At 45.2% G+C, this 17680-nt stretch overlaps 1 protein-coding gene across 6 annotated transcripts in view; it reads left to right on the forward strand.

The window, feature by feature from the left end:
• Nucleotides 1–17680, forward strand: part of DAPK2 (death-associated protein kinase 2) — a 109917-nt gene that overhangs the window by 74174 nt on the left and 18063 nt on the right. For all 6 annotated transcript variants that reach the window (XM_014535478.1, XM_014535481.1, XM_005861074.2 and 3 more), the window contains 3 exons: nt 8782–8911; nt 14317–14365; nt 15172–15198. In XM_014535478.1, coding sequence (XP_014390964.1) covers nt 8782–8911; nt 14317–14365; nt 15172–15198 — 206 coding nt within the window. The remainder of the gene's footprint in view (nt 1–8781; nt 8912–14316; nt 14366–15171; nt 15199–17680) is intronic.

The raw sequence follows: 17680 nt of genomic DNA on the forward strand, positions 1-17680 counted from the left end.
CATAGATCTGTTTTTTTAAACTTTTGGTATAATTTGAAAGAAAACTGTAGCCATCCTGATACTTCACTCCAAACACTTCTGTATGTATCTCCCAAGATTAAGGTGTGTCTCCTAACAACTCACAGTACCATTATCACACTTAAGAAAGTGAATAATAATTTATAGAAGACCTTTACTTGGTGGAAAAACATGATTCCATTTCTAGTTCTCCCAGTAGGGGAGAGGATGTATGGGAGACTATAAGCCAATTGGAGATGATACCAGCAATATGGGAAAGAAAGAAACCAAAGGTATCCCATAAACACTTTTTAAATGAAGTTGATGGTCTTTTATGCCATTATAAAAATAATAACTCATAGAAAATACAGAAATGTACAGAGAAGTTACCTACAAAGTTTCCACTCCAAAACAACATTTCTAACATTTGGTATATTTTCTCCACCTTTTTATGAACAGGAGTGTGTGTGTGTGTGTGTGTGTGTGTGTTTTCAGGTGCTTAGAACTATATGCTTTCACAATTTTCTCTCTGCTTTTTTCCCTTTACATTCTTAACTAAGCAGCCCATGTGCACTCTGAAGTATTTTACTTCGCTACAGAAGCTTTTATACAAGTCCTTCCTGACTTTTACCCTCTCAGTGTGTTCTGAGGGGGGACCTGTTTCCAGTTCCTCATACCCAAAGCTTGGCCTGCCCCAGCCTCAGAGTGTACCCCATGGGCCCCTCCATGTCAGCCCTGCATCAGATGTGAGCCTGGAGCCTAGAAATGCATGCTGGTTGCTTCATCAACTCTTGCAAGGCCACCTTAGAATAACCTGAGGACAAGTGAACTGAGGACACTGAACTGAATGGTTGAGGAAAAGAACAAAATGTAGCAAAAACTAAATGATGGAGAGCCATTATTAAAAGAGTTGAAATGGGAGCATTAAATCAACCAGCTGATTCTTGAAAGATACAGCAGGAGGCCACGTGGTGAAGGGGAACAGGGAGAAGATTGGGGGTTGAGCCTGCATTTGAGTGTCGCCTCTGCTGGGGAATGTTGGGGAGGTCACGTCTCTGACCTTTCCTGGTCTTGAGAGTGGAGATGAGCCTGCCTTTCCTTCCTGTCCCACAGGAGTGGAGTGAGGGACCAGGAGGCAACTGTTTATGAAAGGGCCCTGCAAACTCTAAAACTCCGCACAAGTGCTGGTTGTGAATTTTTTTTCTTAATCCTCACCTGAGGATATGTTTATTGATGAGAGAGAGAGAGAGAGAGAGAGAGAGAGAGAGAGAGAGAGAGAGAGACATCAATATGGGAGAGGAACATTGATCAGTTGCCACCGGTACACGCCTCAACGGAGATGGTACCCATAACTTAGGAATGTGCTCTGACCAGGAATTGAACCCGCAACCTTTCGGTGTACAGGACAACGCTCCAACCAACTGAGCCACACTGGCCAGGGCTAACAGCCTCCCATAAGGCCACATTTCTCCCTGTTCCTCTCTTGTCTCCGGAAGAATTCGGGAAGGGAGGTGGGCACGGAAGTATCCAAAAGGAGAATGAATAAGGTGGCATTTCCCAGCTAGCAGGCTGTGCAGATTCCCAGGGTGGCAGGACACTGGGCAAGGCTGAGATGGTTGGAGTAGATTGATCAAGATCCCTATTTTACAGATGAGGAGCCTAAGACAAAATTGCAGTGCCCTTTTCCTCTACCCTTGTTGACTTTGCCATCAATGTTAGGTGCTCAGAGGCCTCTTGCTGCTCTTAGATGCCACAGCCTCCACTCTGGATCCCTGGCTAGGCCTGACCCCCATTGAAACATCATATGATCAAACAGTACTTTTTAAGTTCTATTCACAGCTCTACCGTCAGCCCTCCCACTGCAGCTGACCTCAGTGGGAGTGAAAGAATCGTGACTCTGGAAGCAGTGAAGGGTGGTAGACAGAGCAGGTGCCTTGACACTAAGAAGACCTGGGCCCCACGCTAGCTCCACTACTTATTGGTTGTATGGCCTTGAGTAAGTTATTTAGCTTCTCTCTTCCTCAGTTTCTCATCTGGAAAACATAGACCGTAACCTGCTTTACTGAGATTCTGTGCGGTGGTATTCTGGTAACAGCCAGATCTCTGAAAAAAAAAAAAAACCAAAACAAATATATGTACACAGACACACTTACATTGTAAATTTTATGATATAAAGATTTATAGCACAATTTACAAATAAAAAATATATAATACTTTTTATTGTAAATTCCAGAGAGCCAATTGATTCTCATAGAATACTTTCCTTGGATTTTGCCAGTCTTGCATCAGTAGCCAACCTGTGGGTGTAGTGGACAAAGGAGCGTAGTTCCAACAAGAACGTTGGTTGATAATTTTATTTACATTAGCAAGTAAGGTAAAAATGAAACAGTGAAGGCATGTGTTGGAAGTTTACTTGTTTGCCAATGACATGAGTAACTTCTTTGATTAATTGGATAATAGTTTCTGCATATTGAAAAAAATACTTCCTCTCTCTAAAAAATAAATAAACTATTCTTTAAAAAAAAACACTTCCTTCATTTGCTCTGCTATTCACAAAACAATGGCTACAGACACAGCACTCTTTTAAGTTTAATCTGCATTATTACCTAATCTTCTCCAGCACTTAAGTCTAGAATCAAGAAGACAATAAATCAAGTCTTGATTTGTAGTTCTGCCAATTTCCACAGTGTGAATGCACCCACCATGGCCAATTTCAAGATACCAAGGTGATGTCACTGACTAGAGCTGGGAAGAGGGGTGCAGGAGCCCGCCATTATGTAGTATTTCCCCAATACAAAGATAAAAGGTAGAACCAACCTCAATACTAAAATATAATTAAAATTAGGAAGCAATACATTTTAAATATAATTTATTTAAATATAAGTTTACATAATTTAATTTTTAATATTAAAATAATATTATTACATAGTTCTTTAATAATCGGCTGACAAAATTCCTGCCAGTTGAACAATCAGCTGTCATGAACCGGTAAGCACCAGCTCTAGTGTGCACGCATGGTTCCTGAGACGCTGTAGGTGAAAGCGTTTTATAAAGAGGACTAGAGGCCTGATGCACGAAATTTGTGCAAGGGCCTTGGCCCTCGCCCCCACCCACCACCGAGGCTGGGGGCCTCTGCCGCCTCTGCCTCGTCCCCACCCGCTGCGGTTTTGTCCAGAAGGAAGGACATCCAGAAGGACATCCGGTCTAATTAGCATATTACACTTTTATTATTATAGATAGTGCTCTCTGCAGGCTGCCTGTTGTGGTGTCAGCAGTGGTGTAATAGTAGCAGCAGCCAACATTTATTGGTAAACACACAGGCTCTTCTCTGCGTGCTCTGCATTTGTTTACTCTTTTTATCCCCCCAATAGCCCTGTGAGGGGGTTCCATAGTGGTGCTCATTTTTTAGAAAGGAGAGGTTGCTAGAGGGCTTTGTTGTGCCTCCTCAGAGTACTGTATCAATATTCCCATTTGGCAGACGAGGGGCCAAGACTCAGAGAGGTGAGTGACTTGCCAAGGCCACACAGCTCGCAGGGGGCAGAAGTGGGATTCAAGCCCATGTCTGTCTGATGACAGGGCCGTCTTTAGTGCTGGTTTTCTAAACACTGGGCACCGCCTGATTTTGGAGAGATTGCTTAACAAAATCAATTCTGGAGTCTCGCTCCTGGTGACATGAGTAACTTCTCTTTACCCTTGTTGACTTAGTCGGTTGGTATTTTTAACACAGTCCCTAGGGGATTCTGATGGGTAACTAGCTCAGATGGAGGCCCCCAAAGCACAACTTGGAGCTCAGAATGCCTGGCTCCAGGCCCAGGTTCCTCACTGTTAGATGGGGCACTGGCCATCTATAGCTTGGAGGCTGTGAGGACCTAATATGGTGATGTGCGGGGAATGCCCATGGCAAATGCTAGTTGTGTGGCACAGACCACAAAGCCAGCACTGCTGACTGGCCTAAGGCTGAAAGCGAGTGGTCCTGGCATGGCCTTGAAAGTGAATTTTTATTTCCCTCCCTCTACCCCACAAGAGCATACAGACACTAGGTCGTGGTTTTCTCTCCTGCTTTACCAGGCAAAGCAATGAGAGATCAGAGCCACGCAGTGGCCTCCCCCAGAGGAGGAGGAGGCATGAGTGAGCGGCCAGAGGTGGTGCTTTAACAAATCTAGGGAGCTGAGTTGGGGCCCTTCCCTCAGCAGTGAGTTTTCTGGGAAAAACATGGAGCTGGAACAGCAAGCTCATGAGGCACTAGTGTCGAGATGGAAATGACCCCTTTGCCAGCCGGCAGGGGTGATCCCAGTGGGCACCTCTGCATCAACTAGTGGAAAGGAAGCAACGTGGGGAAAGGGCAAACACATAGGACTTGGAGTCAGCCTGAACTTGAATCTCAGCTCCACTGCTTGTGAGCTGAGGCACTTTAGGCAAGCGCTTAATCTCTCTGAGTCTCATTTTCTTCATCTGTAAATAGGGGTGATGACGGTACCTGCCTCCGAGAGTGAGAATCAGATAGGTGAGTGTGAGTGCTTTGCAAACTACGTGCTGTAGGTTTTGCTCTATGTGAAACCCAGGGCTGCGTGCTTTTAGGAACACAGGCAGAGCGTGAGAAGCAGGCCCTGCCCTCGGCGATGTGCAATCTAGTGGGGCAGGAAGACTGGCACACAGAGTTCTGAGCAGTGTTGGTGCTGCAGGTCGAGATTGCTGCACAGATGTGGAGCTGGGAGAAGGAAGAAGGGCTGGACTGGGTATTCAGATGATGCTTTCTGGAGGAGATAGAATTTTTGCTGGGCTTGGAAGGATGGATAGGAGTTCAATAGGCAGATGATAAAATAAAGACTCTCACTCTGGGGAGGAGATACATGATCAAGGAAATAATGACAGATGTTGGTAACAGCCACAGGCCACTTTATATGCTTTGTTTGATCCTCTTGAGGTAGGTTTTATTATTATTTCTAATTCATAGGGGAGACCCCAGAGGTTGGATATCTTGCCCGGTATCAGACTGCTGGTAAATGGCACAAGTAGGATTTGAACCCAAGTTCTAAGGCTATCATCTATAGCAGTGGTTCTCAACCTTCTGGCCCTTTAAATACAGTTCCTCATGTTGTGATCCAACCATAAAATTATTTTCATTGCTACTTTATAACTGTAATGCTGCTACTGTTATGAATTGTAATGTAAATATCTGATATGCAGGATGGTCTTAGGCGACCCCTGTGAAAGGGTCGTTCGACCGCCAAAGGGGTCGCGACCCACGGGTTGAGAACCGCTGATCTATAGTGATTCCCTAAAAGCAGAATGTACCAGAGATGCATCTGTGATTCCATTGGTTCAATCCTTCATTTATCCAGTGAACAATTTCTGAGCCCCTACCACATTCCCAGCCATTCTTTGGTGTTAGGGATGGAAATGAGAGGAAGGTCCCTAGCCCCCATCATGGGGCTTCAGCATAGTGGGAAGAGGACACATAAAGAAGTAATCACAGTACAGTTGGTTCTCTGCAGGGTACCGTGCTGGCCCTTGGGTGGAAACAAGTATCTGCGTGTGTTGGGGGCGAGGGCTCACAGAGGACACTCCAGTGTGGACGAGTTGGAGCTGGTGAGGAGGGGGAAGAAGCTTGTCAGGAAGGCATTCCAGCAGAGTGGAGATCTCCTAATTCCGACTATTCATACATTGTAATTTTGTTTTGTTTCTCTTCTTAAAAAAATATTTTTTTATTGTTAATAGTATTACAGATATCTCCCAACCCGCCCCCCACCCCCCGCATTGTGATTTTGAATGCAACTCTGTCCTAAAAACTTGTCACGATCATCGTGGGTTTTTTTACGTTGGGTGATTCAATAATCTTCCACTCAACTATTACTTTTTTGGGGGGTACTGCTAGCACCAAAGCTAAGCTGGATAGCAACCAATGGCTGCAGATGCCTCACATGCAGTTTTCCCCATAATATGGAAAATGTTTTAAGTCTATATTTCTCTTGGGAGGATAAGCTGATAGAGTTGTTTTCACCCTTAGGAATACTAAAGCCATCTTTCCTTGGTTCTCCTTGAGGCTTTAACCCAATTTTTTTGTTCATTTACACAAGAATACAAAGGTGCTGCAACCTTTTGTAGCAGGGGTTCAGGATCTGAAGAAGGGGCCGCGCACAAATGAAACACTAGATAAGAAATATGAATTTAGAAGGCATGGGGGGCCAGGTGGAGACCTCCCTCTTGGAGAGGCACACCGACTTCTGGCCAGTCTGCTTTTTATTCACTTTTAGATACACATCTTGCCCTCAGTAAAGCACGGCAACCAGGTAGCAGACAGACCGTCTCAAAGGTCAGTAAAGATCAGTAAAGATTTACTTTGAGGCTATCAGGTCAGGAAATTGCTTAGGGCCACCTCTATCTCAACAGAACAATTGGTGCATGGTATTTGCCCTGCTAATCGTCCAAGGTCCATCGGCCTTCCGAGTTCCTTGATGCACTCTCATGATAGTATTGGCAATGGATGGCTTCCCACACAAGGGTGTCCACTGGAGTGGCCAAAGTCAGTGTCATTCACACCATGGCATGCTTGAAGTAAGGTAATAGGAACTCTTCTGTTCAAAGAGTTCTCCATCAGGGCAGACTGAGGTTCTTCTGTTATTCTAAGGCAAATGGCTTTGGAAATGTCTCACGGCCTTCAGTGTGCCCTTTATAGGACTCTGGCTGAATGAATAGTCCAACACTGACACTAGTTTTGGAAAAAAATGTAAGTCCTGAACTAAAAATCTGGTCTCAATATTTTGGAACCCATTGTTGACAGTCTGAAGCATAGCCCGCATTGTGAATGTGAAGAATCCAGCCAGGAACCCATAATAGACTGGGTGGAAGAGCACGATCAAACTCCTGCTCTTGGCCGTGCGCCCCAGGAACTCCCTAGTGGTCGGTGAATGATCCTGACTTCGGTCGGTGGTTGTAGATGAAGAGCTCCCACCCAGGCAGCCTCTGGCTGAAGGACTTTTTGTGTTTCTCTGTCATGGTGTGTGCGAGGAGAGCTGCAGCCACAGAGGCTGCGAGGAGCATGGAGGTGCATTCTGGTTCCAGAGGTGCTGCCTGGCTATGGGGGCAGAAGGTGGGACTGCAGAGAACACCTTCTCACTGCCGATTGCACCCAGGCCAGCTGCCATGCACCGGGCGGGCTGCTGCTGAGGCCATGGGAGCTTGACATTTCTACTGCCTCGGCCAATCCCTGCACCACTGGACCCACAATGCTGCCACTGTCACCACCTCCCTTTTCTTTTTCTTTGCCTTCATTTCTTTTTTATGGCTGAACTAGTGACCTGGTGCATGGATTCATGCACATTGAAAGGAAATTAATTAGAAGATGGCCGGTAGGGCAGGACTGGGCGAGATGGGCCGGACATGCCCTGGAGCCAACCTCCCCAGTCTGCCGCACCTGGCATGGCACCGTGGCTTGAAGGGTGTCTGTGGAGAGAGCGGGGTCTCTCCAGCAGGTGGGGTTCCTTGGCTTGGCCTGCAGGGATCAGGCCGAAACCGGCTCTGACATCTCCCGAGGGGTCCCAGAGTGCGAGAGGGCACTCTGCAAAGTTGCTGTCACACAGGGTGTGGAACGCAAATGCAAGTGTGCAGTAATCCAGATTTGGGACTGACAGTGCCCAGCAACAACATAACCCATGGCCGAAGGGGGAATCACGCAGCCCCATGAGGAATCGGGCTCCCTCTCTGGTTTCGGGGTGTGTCACCCAAGAACCGCCACTGCCAAGTCACCGCAGCTCAGCAGCTCCTGGTGGTCAGTGCACATCATAGCTACCAGTCGGATGGATGCATAGCATATTAGCCTTTTATATACATAGATAGTATTCCATCATATGGATACACCACATTTTGTTTACTCATCAGTTGATGGACACTTGTGTCTACTTTGGGGCTATTTTGAATATGCTGCTGTGACATTTGTGTACAAGTTTTTGTGTGGATGTATGTTCTTAGGATGTTCCACTTCCAATGGAGTCTAGGAGAGTCATGGTAGGGAGTGGGAAGAAAGAATGAAGCAGATGGACCTGCTCACCCACTGGGTACTTGGAGCAGATGGGTGGGAGTGAGAAGGGTAGGCTCAAGATCCAGTTCTAGCCTCACTGGGAGACACGTGTGAGGCCAGGGTAGGGCTGTCCCCCAACTACTGCACCCCCGCATTGTTGTGCCAGATCTGACAGCCATTTGCTAGAAATAACTTGGACTGTGGTATTTTCCCTGGAAATCAGGTCCATTTTTTTCTGTGCCCTGCTGGGGCCCAAAATTAGTTAAACACATAGAGACCGGTGAGCCACACCCATAGTCTAGAGGAGAAGAGTGTTGTCAACAGGAAGCTGGCCTGCCAGGCGAAAGAGGTGGTCAGAGAGACAAAGGCCAGTTAACCAAGTGTAAACCGAGGGAGTGGTTTTGTTTATGGGAAATGCTGCAGGTAGCTCCTTGGCCCCATTTGACAGATGAGAAAACAGAGGCACTGCAGTGAAGGAATCTGTCATTCAGAAACAGAAAGGGTATTAAAACCAGAGTCTCCAGTTGTGCTGAGAGCAGCAGGAGCAGCAGGTTTGGTAAAACCCAGGCCTTGCCCTCAGTGCTGTGCCTGTTTTTGAGTTCACAGGAGAAGACTGAGGACACAAAAACAAGAATAATTTATGTTGTTTTAGTCTCTGAAAAAACAACACCAAACTCCACCCGAGCCCCAAAGCAAAAACACAAAACAGGGCTTTAATTACCGTCTTTTCTTTCTTCCTTTTCTTTTTTTTGTTTTTTGTTCTCCAGCCAGAAAACATTATGTTGTTAGACAAGAATATTCCCATTCCACACATCAAGCTAATTGACTTTGGCCTTGCTCACGAAATAGAAGATGGAGTTGAATTTAAGAACATTTTTGGCACACCAGAATTTGTTGGTGAGTTTTAGGGCTATGTCTCTCCCAGTTAAGAATCTGATATCAAAAGGTAAAGAAATCCCAGTAACAATCCAGGTGTCTGGGGCTATGGCTTCTGGGCTATGAGATGATGCCTTTGAGACCCCCTAGAAACTCAATGGGTGGGAAAGGAAATGTCTTGCTGGGCCTTTGGGTGAGGGTCCAGGCTTGGCTTGGGAAGGCCAGGTGGGGCTACAGGCTTTTGCAGAGTTAAACCTCCCCAGAGCTAGTCCCATCTCCTGCTCTTAGATGAGTTTGTTGTGAAGATTTAAAATTACCTCACCCTCTTGCATTCCTGTAAATTCAACTTTCTCTGAAAAGAAAAAGGGAAATCATCTGCCAGATGCCAGATCCTCCCACTCGCCTCTCTTGTATGCCTGTCCTTTATTTATGCACAGGGGGCCCACCTGCAGCAGGGCCCAGGCGGCTCTCTCTTCCCTCTGTTTCTCCCACTCTTGGCCCAGGCTTCGGAAACCCTCTCATGGGGCTTGGACTGCTGGTTGGGGTCATAAAGAAACAGCCTTGTAAAGGGGAAAGGAATGAGATTTGAGAACCACTGCTCTCTGCTTTGGGAGTTAGAGTGGTCTTGAAAATGGAGTGAAGGCATGGTCTCCCCAAAACCCAGGGGCTAAAACTTCTGACCACAGTCTAAATAAAAAAGAAGACAGAATGTGTCAGGTGACTCACTGATGGATTTTTAGGCCACACTTACCAGCTCTGCAGCCACGATGGCATGGTGCTGCAGAGGCCCCACAAACCCACCGGCGGGGGTGGGTGCCAAGTACTATGCCTGGTGCTCTACAGACATTATCTCAGTTAATCCTCAAACCACCTCGTGAAGCAGATTTAATTATTTCCTCTATCAAGAGCTTTGTTCAGGGCAAAACAACCAGTAGGTGGTGGAGCTGAGATTCAAATACAGATACATTAAACATCAAAGCCTATTCTGTTTCCATTATACTGGATTGTCTCTCTGAGGAGACCCTGCCCCAAGGAGCTTACAGTTTGTGGAAACAAGACATCAAGCCACCAAAATAAGAGTTCTAGAAGGCTCTTTGCAGATCATTGGTCTAGTTTTACAAATGTGGAACTGGAGGACTGGAGGATTTTAGTTAAGATCAACCAATGGTTATTCTTCATCTTTTGCATGGGAGATATTAGTTGAGGACTAGGGACAGACACAGTGATGGTAAGGAGCCGCATTCAGAATAACACACCCAAGGTCACACCATGAATTGGTGGCAGAGCAATTAATCACATCCTATCTCATGGCCAATCATTGTCCTGACTTTCTAATTGAACCATTTATTGTTATTAAACACTTGGCATACTTAACAAAATAAACATATACATTTTTACTACATATGTGAATGGTGGGCAGCAATTGCTATCTCAGAAAAAAGTTCAATAATAGATGTCTTATGCTCCAGGTTCAAGCTGGCTCTGCCACCAATTCATGGTGTGACCTTGGGTATGTCATTCTGAATGCAGCTCCTCAAAGACTGTTCAAACAAGATATCTAGCAAAGTCAATGGGATCAGTCAGGGCCTTGAACCAGTGAGGGACAAGGGCTGTTGTGGGTGGGGGAAGTGTCTGAGCGGGGTGGGGAAGGAGCCAGGGTAGGGGAGGAGCCCATCCCAGGTCCAGTCATCCATAGCAGGGGGATAGGGCCACAATTAGTGCCTTTATCAGGGACAATTCACTGCTCACTCTGGATGGAGCAGAGAGTTCACACAGACTGGTTATGTACGTGGGATATTCATGAGTAGGGCCAAACTGTGGAGTGTTTTGCCCAATCATATGCTGATAAATGTCTAACAAATGGGTCTCAAAACAAAACCCTAATTTCTAGTATTTTCCAATTTCAAGCTATGAACATGTCACTGAAATCAGAGTTGTGAAGAGATGCACACAGCTGACTCTTGTGAGACAGTATGAGCCAGCTCCAGCTCCAAACTGGTTTTCTTTGTACCTTACAGATATGTAGGGTGGCTTCTCTAAGCCCCTGCCCAAAATCTGATGCCCAACTCTACTGAGAAACAGGTTATAACCATTTTCCTTATTTCCATGATTTCTTTGAAATTTCAACCCGAGACCCGGGTTAAAAATTTACTGTCAGCTTCCTGGAGTGTGGTGGACCTGGTTTTCCAAAAGCCCTCCCAATACAAAACTGGCCTCTTGAAAAAAAAAATTATTTTTAAAGCAATTTTGGACTCATAGGAAATGAGTAAGGGTAGTAACTCCTTCAGCATATCTGGCTCACCCCAAAAGCCAATGAGATGAATTTAGAACTGGATCAGTGAGAAGCAAGTTCAATAGAAGGACTGCTCCTAAAAGCAAGTACACATATCAGTATTTCAATCAGAGACTAGCAAAATTTAGATGTTCAAAGACATAAGATATTGAAATGATCAGATGTTGACTATAAAATAAATGGAATGTATATAGAAATATAAGGTAGAATCACAAGAATGAGCAAGCAACAAGAGAGTGTCAAAGATGACCAGGCAAATTCTAAAAGGAACCAGATAGAACTTTAAGAAATACAATCTATACTTGTAGAAATTTAAAACTCAATGAATGGACTAAACAGCAGATTATACACTGCTGAGGAGAGACTTGAAGAATTGGAATACTGAGCTGAAAAAAATTAGCTAGAGTACCACAAACTGACAGACCTAGAAATATGAGAAAATAAGAGAATGAGGATAAAAAAAGAAAGCCTAACATAGGTCTATTTGAAATCTCAGAGGAGAGAACAGAGACAATAGAGAGGCAACATTTGAAAAGAATAGCTGAGAATTTTCAGAACTGATGTAAAAAACAGAAACCGAAAGGACAGTGTACATCAAACAGAAAACAAAAGAAAATAAATCCATACCTAGCCACATTATAGTTAAACTCTAAAGTACCAAAGACAAAGAAATCTTAAAAACCAGCCAGAGAGAAAAGATAGATCACCTACAAAACAAGAAACAAACAGCAATTAGACTGACGGCATACTTCTCAAAACAACAATGGGGCAGGGGAGGGTCGGGGAGGGGAAGTAAGAGATCAACCAAAGAACTTGTATGCATATAAGCATAACCAATGGACACAGACAATAGGGGGGTGAAGGCCTGGGGGGAGGGGCAGGCTGGGAGAGGTCAATGGAGGAAAAGGGGGACATATGTAATACTTTCAACAATAAAGAATTTTAAAAAAAACAACAATGGAAGCCAGTGTCCAATAGAATATTATCTACAAAGAGCTGAGGAAAAAAACAATAGTTGTGTACCCAGGAAAATTACATTTCAAGAATGAGGGTAGTGCTTGCTTCGGCAGCACATATACTAAAATTGGAATGATACAGAGAAGATTAGTATGGCCCTGCATAAGGATGACACGCATATTTGTGAAGCATTATATATATAAAAGAAGAATGAGGGTAAAAGGTTCAGGTAAAACAAAGCAAAAAACAATAAAAACAAAACATAATCAAATACCAGCAGACCCTTTTTAATGGAATTTCTAAAGGACATACTTATGAATTAAGGAAAATGACTTCTGAAAGGACATCTCAATGTAAGAAGTAATAGGAACAAATAAATCAGTTAACATTATGCAAACATAAACATTTTCTATTTAAAAAAATGATGAAGTTTTAATTATGAGGGTAAAAAAAGGACAACGAAAAACTGAAGAAAATAATGCTAGATAGGACAGAATGCTTGAAATTAGGGTCTTATATTAGTAGAGGAAGGTTAAAATGTTGACTTATGTTAGTATTTGTTAGGTAGACATAGTAAAGTCTCAAGGTAGCCATTACAAAAATATAAGTGTGTGTGTGAACAATAAGAAAAAAAACAACAGAAAGAAACACAAAAATGGACAAACAAAAGCGCATAGAGGATAGAAATGATACATAATAAAGATAACTACTAGAATAGAGAAAACTACTAGAAAATGAGTTGCGCTTCTCACACTGAATGTCAGTGCTGTATGTGTCTCTAAATGCTTACTCCCAATTTCTGTATGTATCTTGTCTGGACCAGTGACAATTTGCAGACTATTTGTCTGTGGACCACACTTTGAATACCACTGTCCTAGACAAAATCTTTCACGTGTGTGTTGGGATACATGTACAAAAAACAGTTCATAGAAATGCTGTTCTAATAATAAAAGAGTGCTCAACCGTCCAAATGATCACTGAGAAGAGAATAAGTAAAAAAATGATATATGTATATCCGCACAATGGATTATTAATTAGATAGTGGAGAAAATGAAAGATCGTGGATGATCATTCAATGGATGCTAGAAGCATAATGGTGAGTGAGGGGGAGAACATCAAATGACAGTGGATCACATGCAGTATGCCATCATTTTTATGAAGCTGAAAAATAAGCAAAGCCAGAAGAATGGCTTCCTGTTTCTGCAAGTAGCGAGAGGTGGGAGGTTGGAATGGTGGGCACACCCTGTAGATGCAGTGGCTTTGATATTGTTCTAGGTCAACAAACTTAACCTTTCCCACTCCCTATCTTATTCCATTAGTGGTGAAACAGGCTCAATCCTTCTCCCTGCTCTAGCCTCTGCCCTCTCTTTCTCTTCCATTTCATAGGCAACCTTTTTTTTTTTAAAGAGTTGTCTACAAACTTATCTCCACTCCCCACACTCAGGGCGTTCTTTGGCCACTGCAGTGAGTGTGAAATTCAATATTCACTTGCCAGTGCTTGTTTGCTTGACCTCTGGGCTGCATTTAGTCTCCTTTTTTTCTCAGTAGAGTCTTCTTCCCTAGGCTCCGCACCCTCTCCTGGTCACCGAATCATTTGCACAATTCCTGTTTCCACCTATACGATGACTCCAAATTTGATAGCTCTGGCCCACTCCCCAATGCCCAGCTTCTTCCTGGACACCTTCCCCCGGATGCCCCTCAGGCACCTCAAGTTCATCATCTGGACCCCAGAATGTCCTTCTGACCCTCAGGTGGGAGGTGCCCTCTTTCAGACCAGACTCGGAGGAATGTGTATTCCCTCTCTGCCATCTTCTCCATCACCTTCCAGTGCTGACCTGACTGGCTTCCACCAGAGAGTTCTCAAGTAGGCCTTGTCACTAGGCCCATTTCCCCTTCTTGCATCTTCCTCTCCCCACCCTCCTCTTCCTTTTCCACACGTTCCTTTGTGCTTTCCCTCTCCTCACTATCAAGGCCTCTTTGTAAAAGGTTTCTACCAGGATAACAGGCAACTAACTTCCTCAAAATTCTTAGAGCTGGATTATCCCCTTCCTTTGCTCTGACTTTCCTTAGTGGGGATTCAGGATGGAGACATTTGGTACCAAACTCCCTAAAATTCCCTACAGCCATCTCTTCCATTTTTATACTCCTGCTGACTCTTCCATATGGCTTCTTGCAGCTCCAGAGATTGTGAACTATGAGCCCCTGGGCCTGGAGGCTGACATGTGGTAAGTTGTGTAGGCCACCCAGGTGGTGTAGGGATCCTCCCAAAGGCAGAAGGCCTCAGACCCTGGCTCTGGCTGATATCCCTCTTGACCGTGAAAACCCCTTGCTCCACGCTCTCCTTTCAGAGACTCTGGCTGCTCCACGAGTGCTGGGTCTGAGGCCTGGGCAGCCGGAGGCAGGTAGGCCTGGAGATGAGGCCAGTTAGAGCATGGCAGAGGCAGAGAACAAGGGGAGAGCTGAGGCTGAGGTCCAGGATCCACCCCTGAAGCCTGCCACGGCCATGATCGAGATAATGTAGTAACAGCTCTTTCAGTCAGTCAACCAAGTGACACTGAGAGCCTCGCGTTCCAGGCTCTGTGGTGGGCCTGGGGATACCGCAGTGATTGATTCTCTGCACAGACAGGACTTGTTTCATTTGGACAGTGCTTTATAGTTGGCTGAGCCCCTTGATTAGTTGGTTTTCTAAAATCCTCCCAGCAGTTCTGTGAGGTAGTTATTATTGTCCTCACTGTATGAGGAGAAAGAGACTCAGAAGTGTTAAGGGACTTGCCCCAATCACAGCCTGCAAGTGCAGGAGTCTGATCTTGAACGTGGGTCCTCGGACTCAATGTCCAGAGTGTGATGACTCCACATGCTTCCCTGGGTGCTGCTGAAGAGTGGGATGGAGAGGACTGTGGGGCTCGAGATGGCATTCAGAGGCCGCCATGGAGGGGCAGTGGCCACTTCCCCTGAGAACCATGCGGGGAGTCCCTTGCTGGTCCGGGATTAGAGCCAAGAGGCCCTGACTTGACTGTTCTTTGTTTTGCAGGAGCATAGGCGTCATCACCTACATCCTGTGAGTATCCCTGATTCCGGGTGTCCCAGCTTAGACCTGGGGGAAGCAGGAGGAATGAGAGAGGGGCAATCAGACAGATTGACACTGAGCACCCATCATAAACCAGATGTGTTCGAGCCACACAGCAAACCCGAGGCTAAGCCCTCTTAGCTCCATTCCACACATTTGACTTTGGGGTTGGAGTTGGGCAGGAGAGCAGCCTGTGGCCCTCCACACTGCAGCCTGTGTCTGCATCCCCACCGTGGCCGGGGCCCACCTCTCTGCTTCACCCAGACCAGAGTTTGCTGTGAGAATGTCAGTTTTCACTCAGAAGCCTTGTGATGACAGCTCTCATGTCATTATGCCCTCCCTGATCCTGCCTCCTCTCCCTTTCTCCCTTCTTTCCCCAGCTCTCACATTCTCCCTCCTCCTTTCTCCCTGGAGTCTCTCCTTTCTGTCCCTGAAGTTTTAAGTCGCTCAAGCAGAGGTTTCCTGCACAGCTCTGTGTGTAGTGGATCTGACACTTTTCATCTCTGTGGCCTTGGCAGATTCTTAACTCTCTCTGGGCCTGTTTTTCTCATCAGAAAAATAGGAATCACGAACGTCCCACCAGGGGTGTGTTGTGAGGGTTAAATAATCTGACATGTGCAAATTTCCTGGCACTGCTCTGGCACCTAGAACATGGCTGATTAGTGGTTGTTTATTCCATCAGTGCTTCCCAACCAGTTTCCCCTCACAGCACACCTGGAAAATGCTATTTCTGTGGCACATTGGGTGAGAGTCAGCCCACAGCCAGACTCAACAGCTGATGGGGTCATTCTCCCAACACCCCCATAAACTAGTTTTCTAACCAACAGTACTTGGATTGGGGGCTTTGTACAATGTGGGGGACCCCTTTGAGCTGCAGAGAGGGACTAAACCCTGACTGCACATAAGACCTTTTGATACCACCACGGTCAAGGCCCTACCCCAGATCTATTAAATTAGAATCACTAGGGGTGGGATCTGGGCACCAAATATTTTAAAAGCCCCAGAGGAATTCGATGCAAAGAGAGAGAATTTGATGCATTGCTCTATAGTTCCAAATCAGAGCCAGCATAGTCAGACGTTGGCTCTTGAAACATTGGTTTCTTCAGAACTCTGGTGCCCACATTGAAATGTTAAAGAATTCCAGTGTGTACAGGGCACATAGACTTCTTGTAGCTCATTTGAGTTCCATACAGTTTTTTGAGTGCCTGCTCCGTGGTGGGCATTGTGCCAGGCACTTGGGATAGTGACTGATGGAGAGTCTGCCCTGCTAGTCTGGAGCTCCCTGTGTTGGGGTGGGGTGGGGAATGACTCCAGGTAGCTAATTCTCACCCAGTGGGACCAAGGTTATGGTGGAAGTATGAACCCGCCTCTGTGAGACACAGATGGGAGAGGCAATGGTCTGCTGGGGCTTCAGAAGGTTTAATGGGTCTGGGGGAGGAGAAGGAGCTTGATTGATTGACTTGATTTGAACTGGACTGTACAGAAGGAGGTTAATTCTGCAGGTATAAAGGGATGGAAGGAATGTCCTGCTCAGGAAGGAAACAGCATGTTAAATGTGGTGAAATGTATAAGGAATGTGTTAGGGACTAACTCCTGATGCCTTGCTCAGGAGTTTAGATGTGATCCTATAGAGCAGCGATTTCCAACTGGTGCGCCACAAGCATTTTTAAAACATGCAATACCCGACTAGTTAGGCAGGGGCACTGACCTCTTTTCCCTGAGGTTCTCAAATTAAAAAATGACAACAGCCAACACAACAATAGCTGTCTGGTGTGATTGAATCAAAATTATACCTACCTTTTATCAGATCAACAAAAATATATATTTTTTGGCATGCTGTAGAATTTTAGTAATTAGTTTATGTGTACCATGAGGTGAGAAAGGTTGAAAATCGCTCCTAGAGAAAATGGGGAGCCATAGAAGGTTCTTTGTGTTCTAACGACGATGATAATAATGGCCACCAATTTCAGGTCTTTAATGAGGCCCATGATTGTATGGATCATTTTATATACATATTTACTCTTCACAACAATCATGTGAGGTGGAGACTTAATTTTCTTCATTTTATAGACAAGAAAACTGTAGGTCAGAGAAGCTGAGTAACTTACCTAGGTTGAACCTAAGATTGAAATGTCAAATATTTGCCGGTGCACTATGCTGAGAAAATGGCAGTGTGGATGGGGATGACTTTCAAGAGATATTTGACCAACAAAACTTTCTGACCAGTTGGATGAGGTGAGGAAATGGAAGGAAGAATCAGAGGTGACTCCTGTGTTTCCAGCTTGGATGCATTTGTGAAGTAGCATCATTAATCCAGGCAGGGAGTTCAAGGAGGGAGGTTCGGGCACAGTGACTTCTGGGAAAATGGCACCTCTAGGTAGAGGATTCCCATAAGCAACTGGCATATGAGTTAGGAGACAGTAGATTCAGGAGTCACTACTTAAATGACGCCTCCTTCACAAACCTTGCAGGG

Source organism: Myotis brandtii, unplaced genomic scaffold (assembly GCF_000412655.1).
Source record: "Myotis brandtii unplaced genomic scaffold, ASM41265v1 scaffold144, whole genome shotgun sequence".
In the NCBI taxonomy this organism is placed as follows: domain Eukaryota; kingdom Metazoa; phylum Chordata; class Mammalia; order Chiroptera; family Vespertilionidae; genus Myotis; species Myotis brandtii.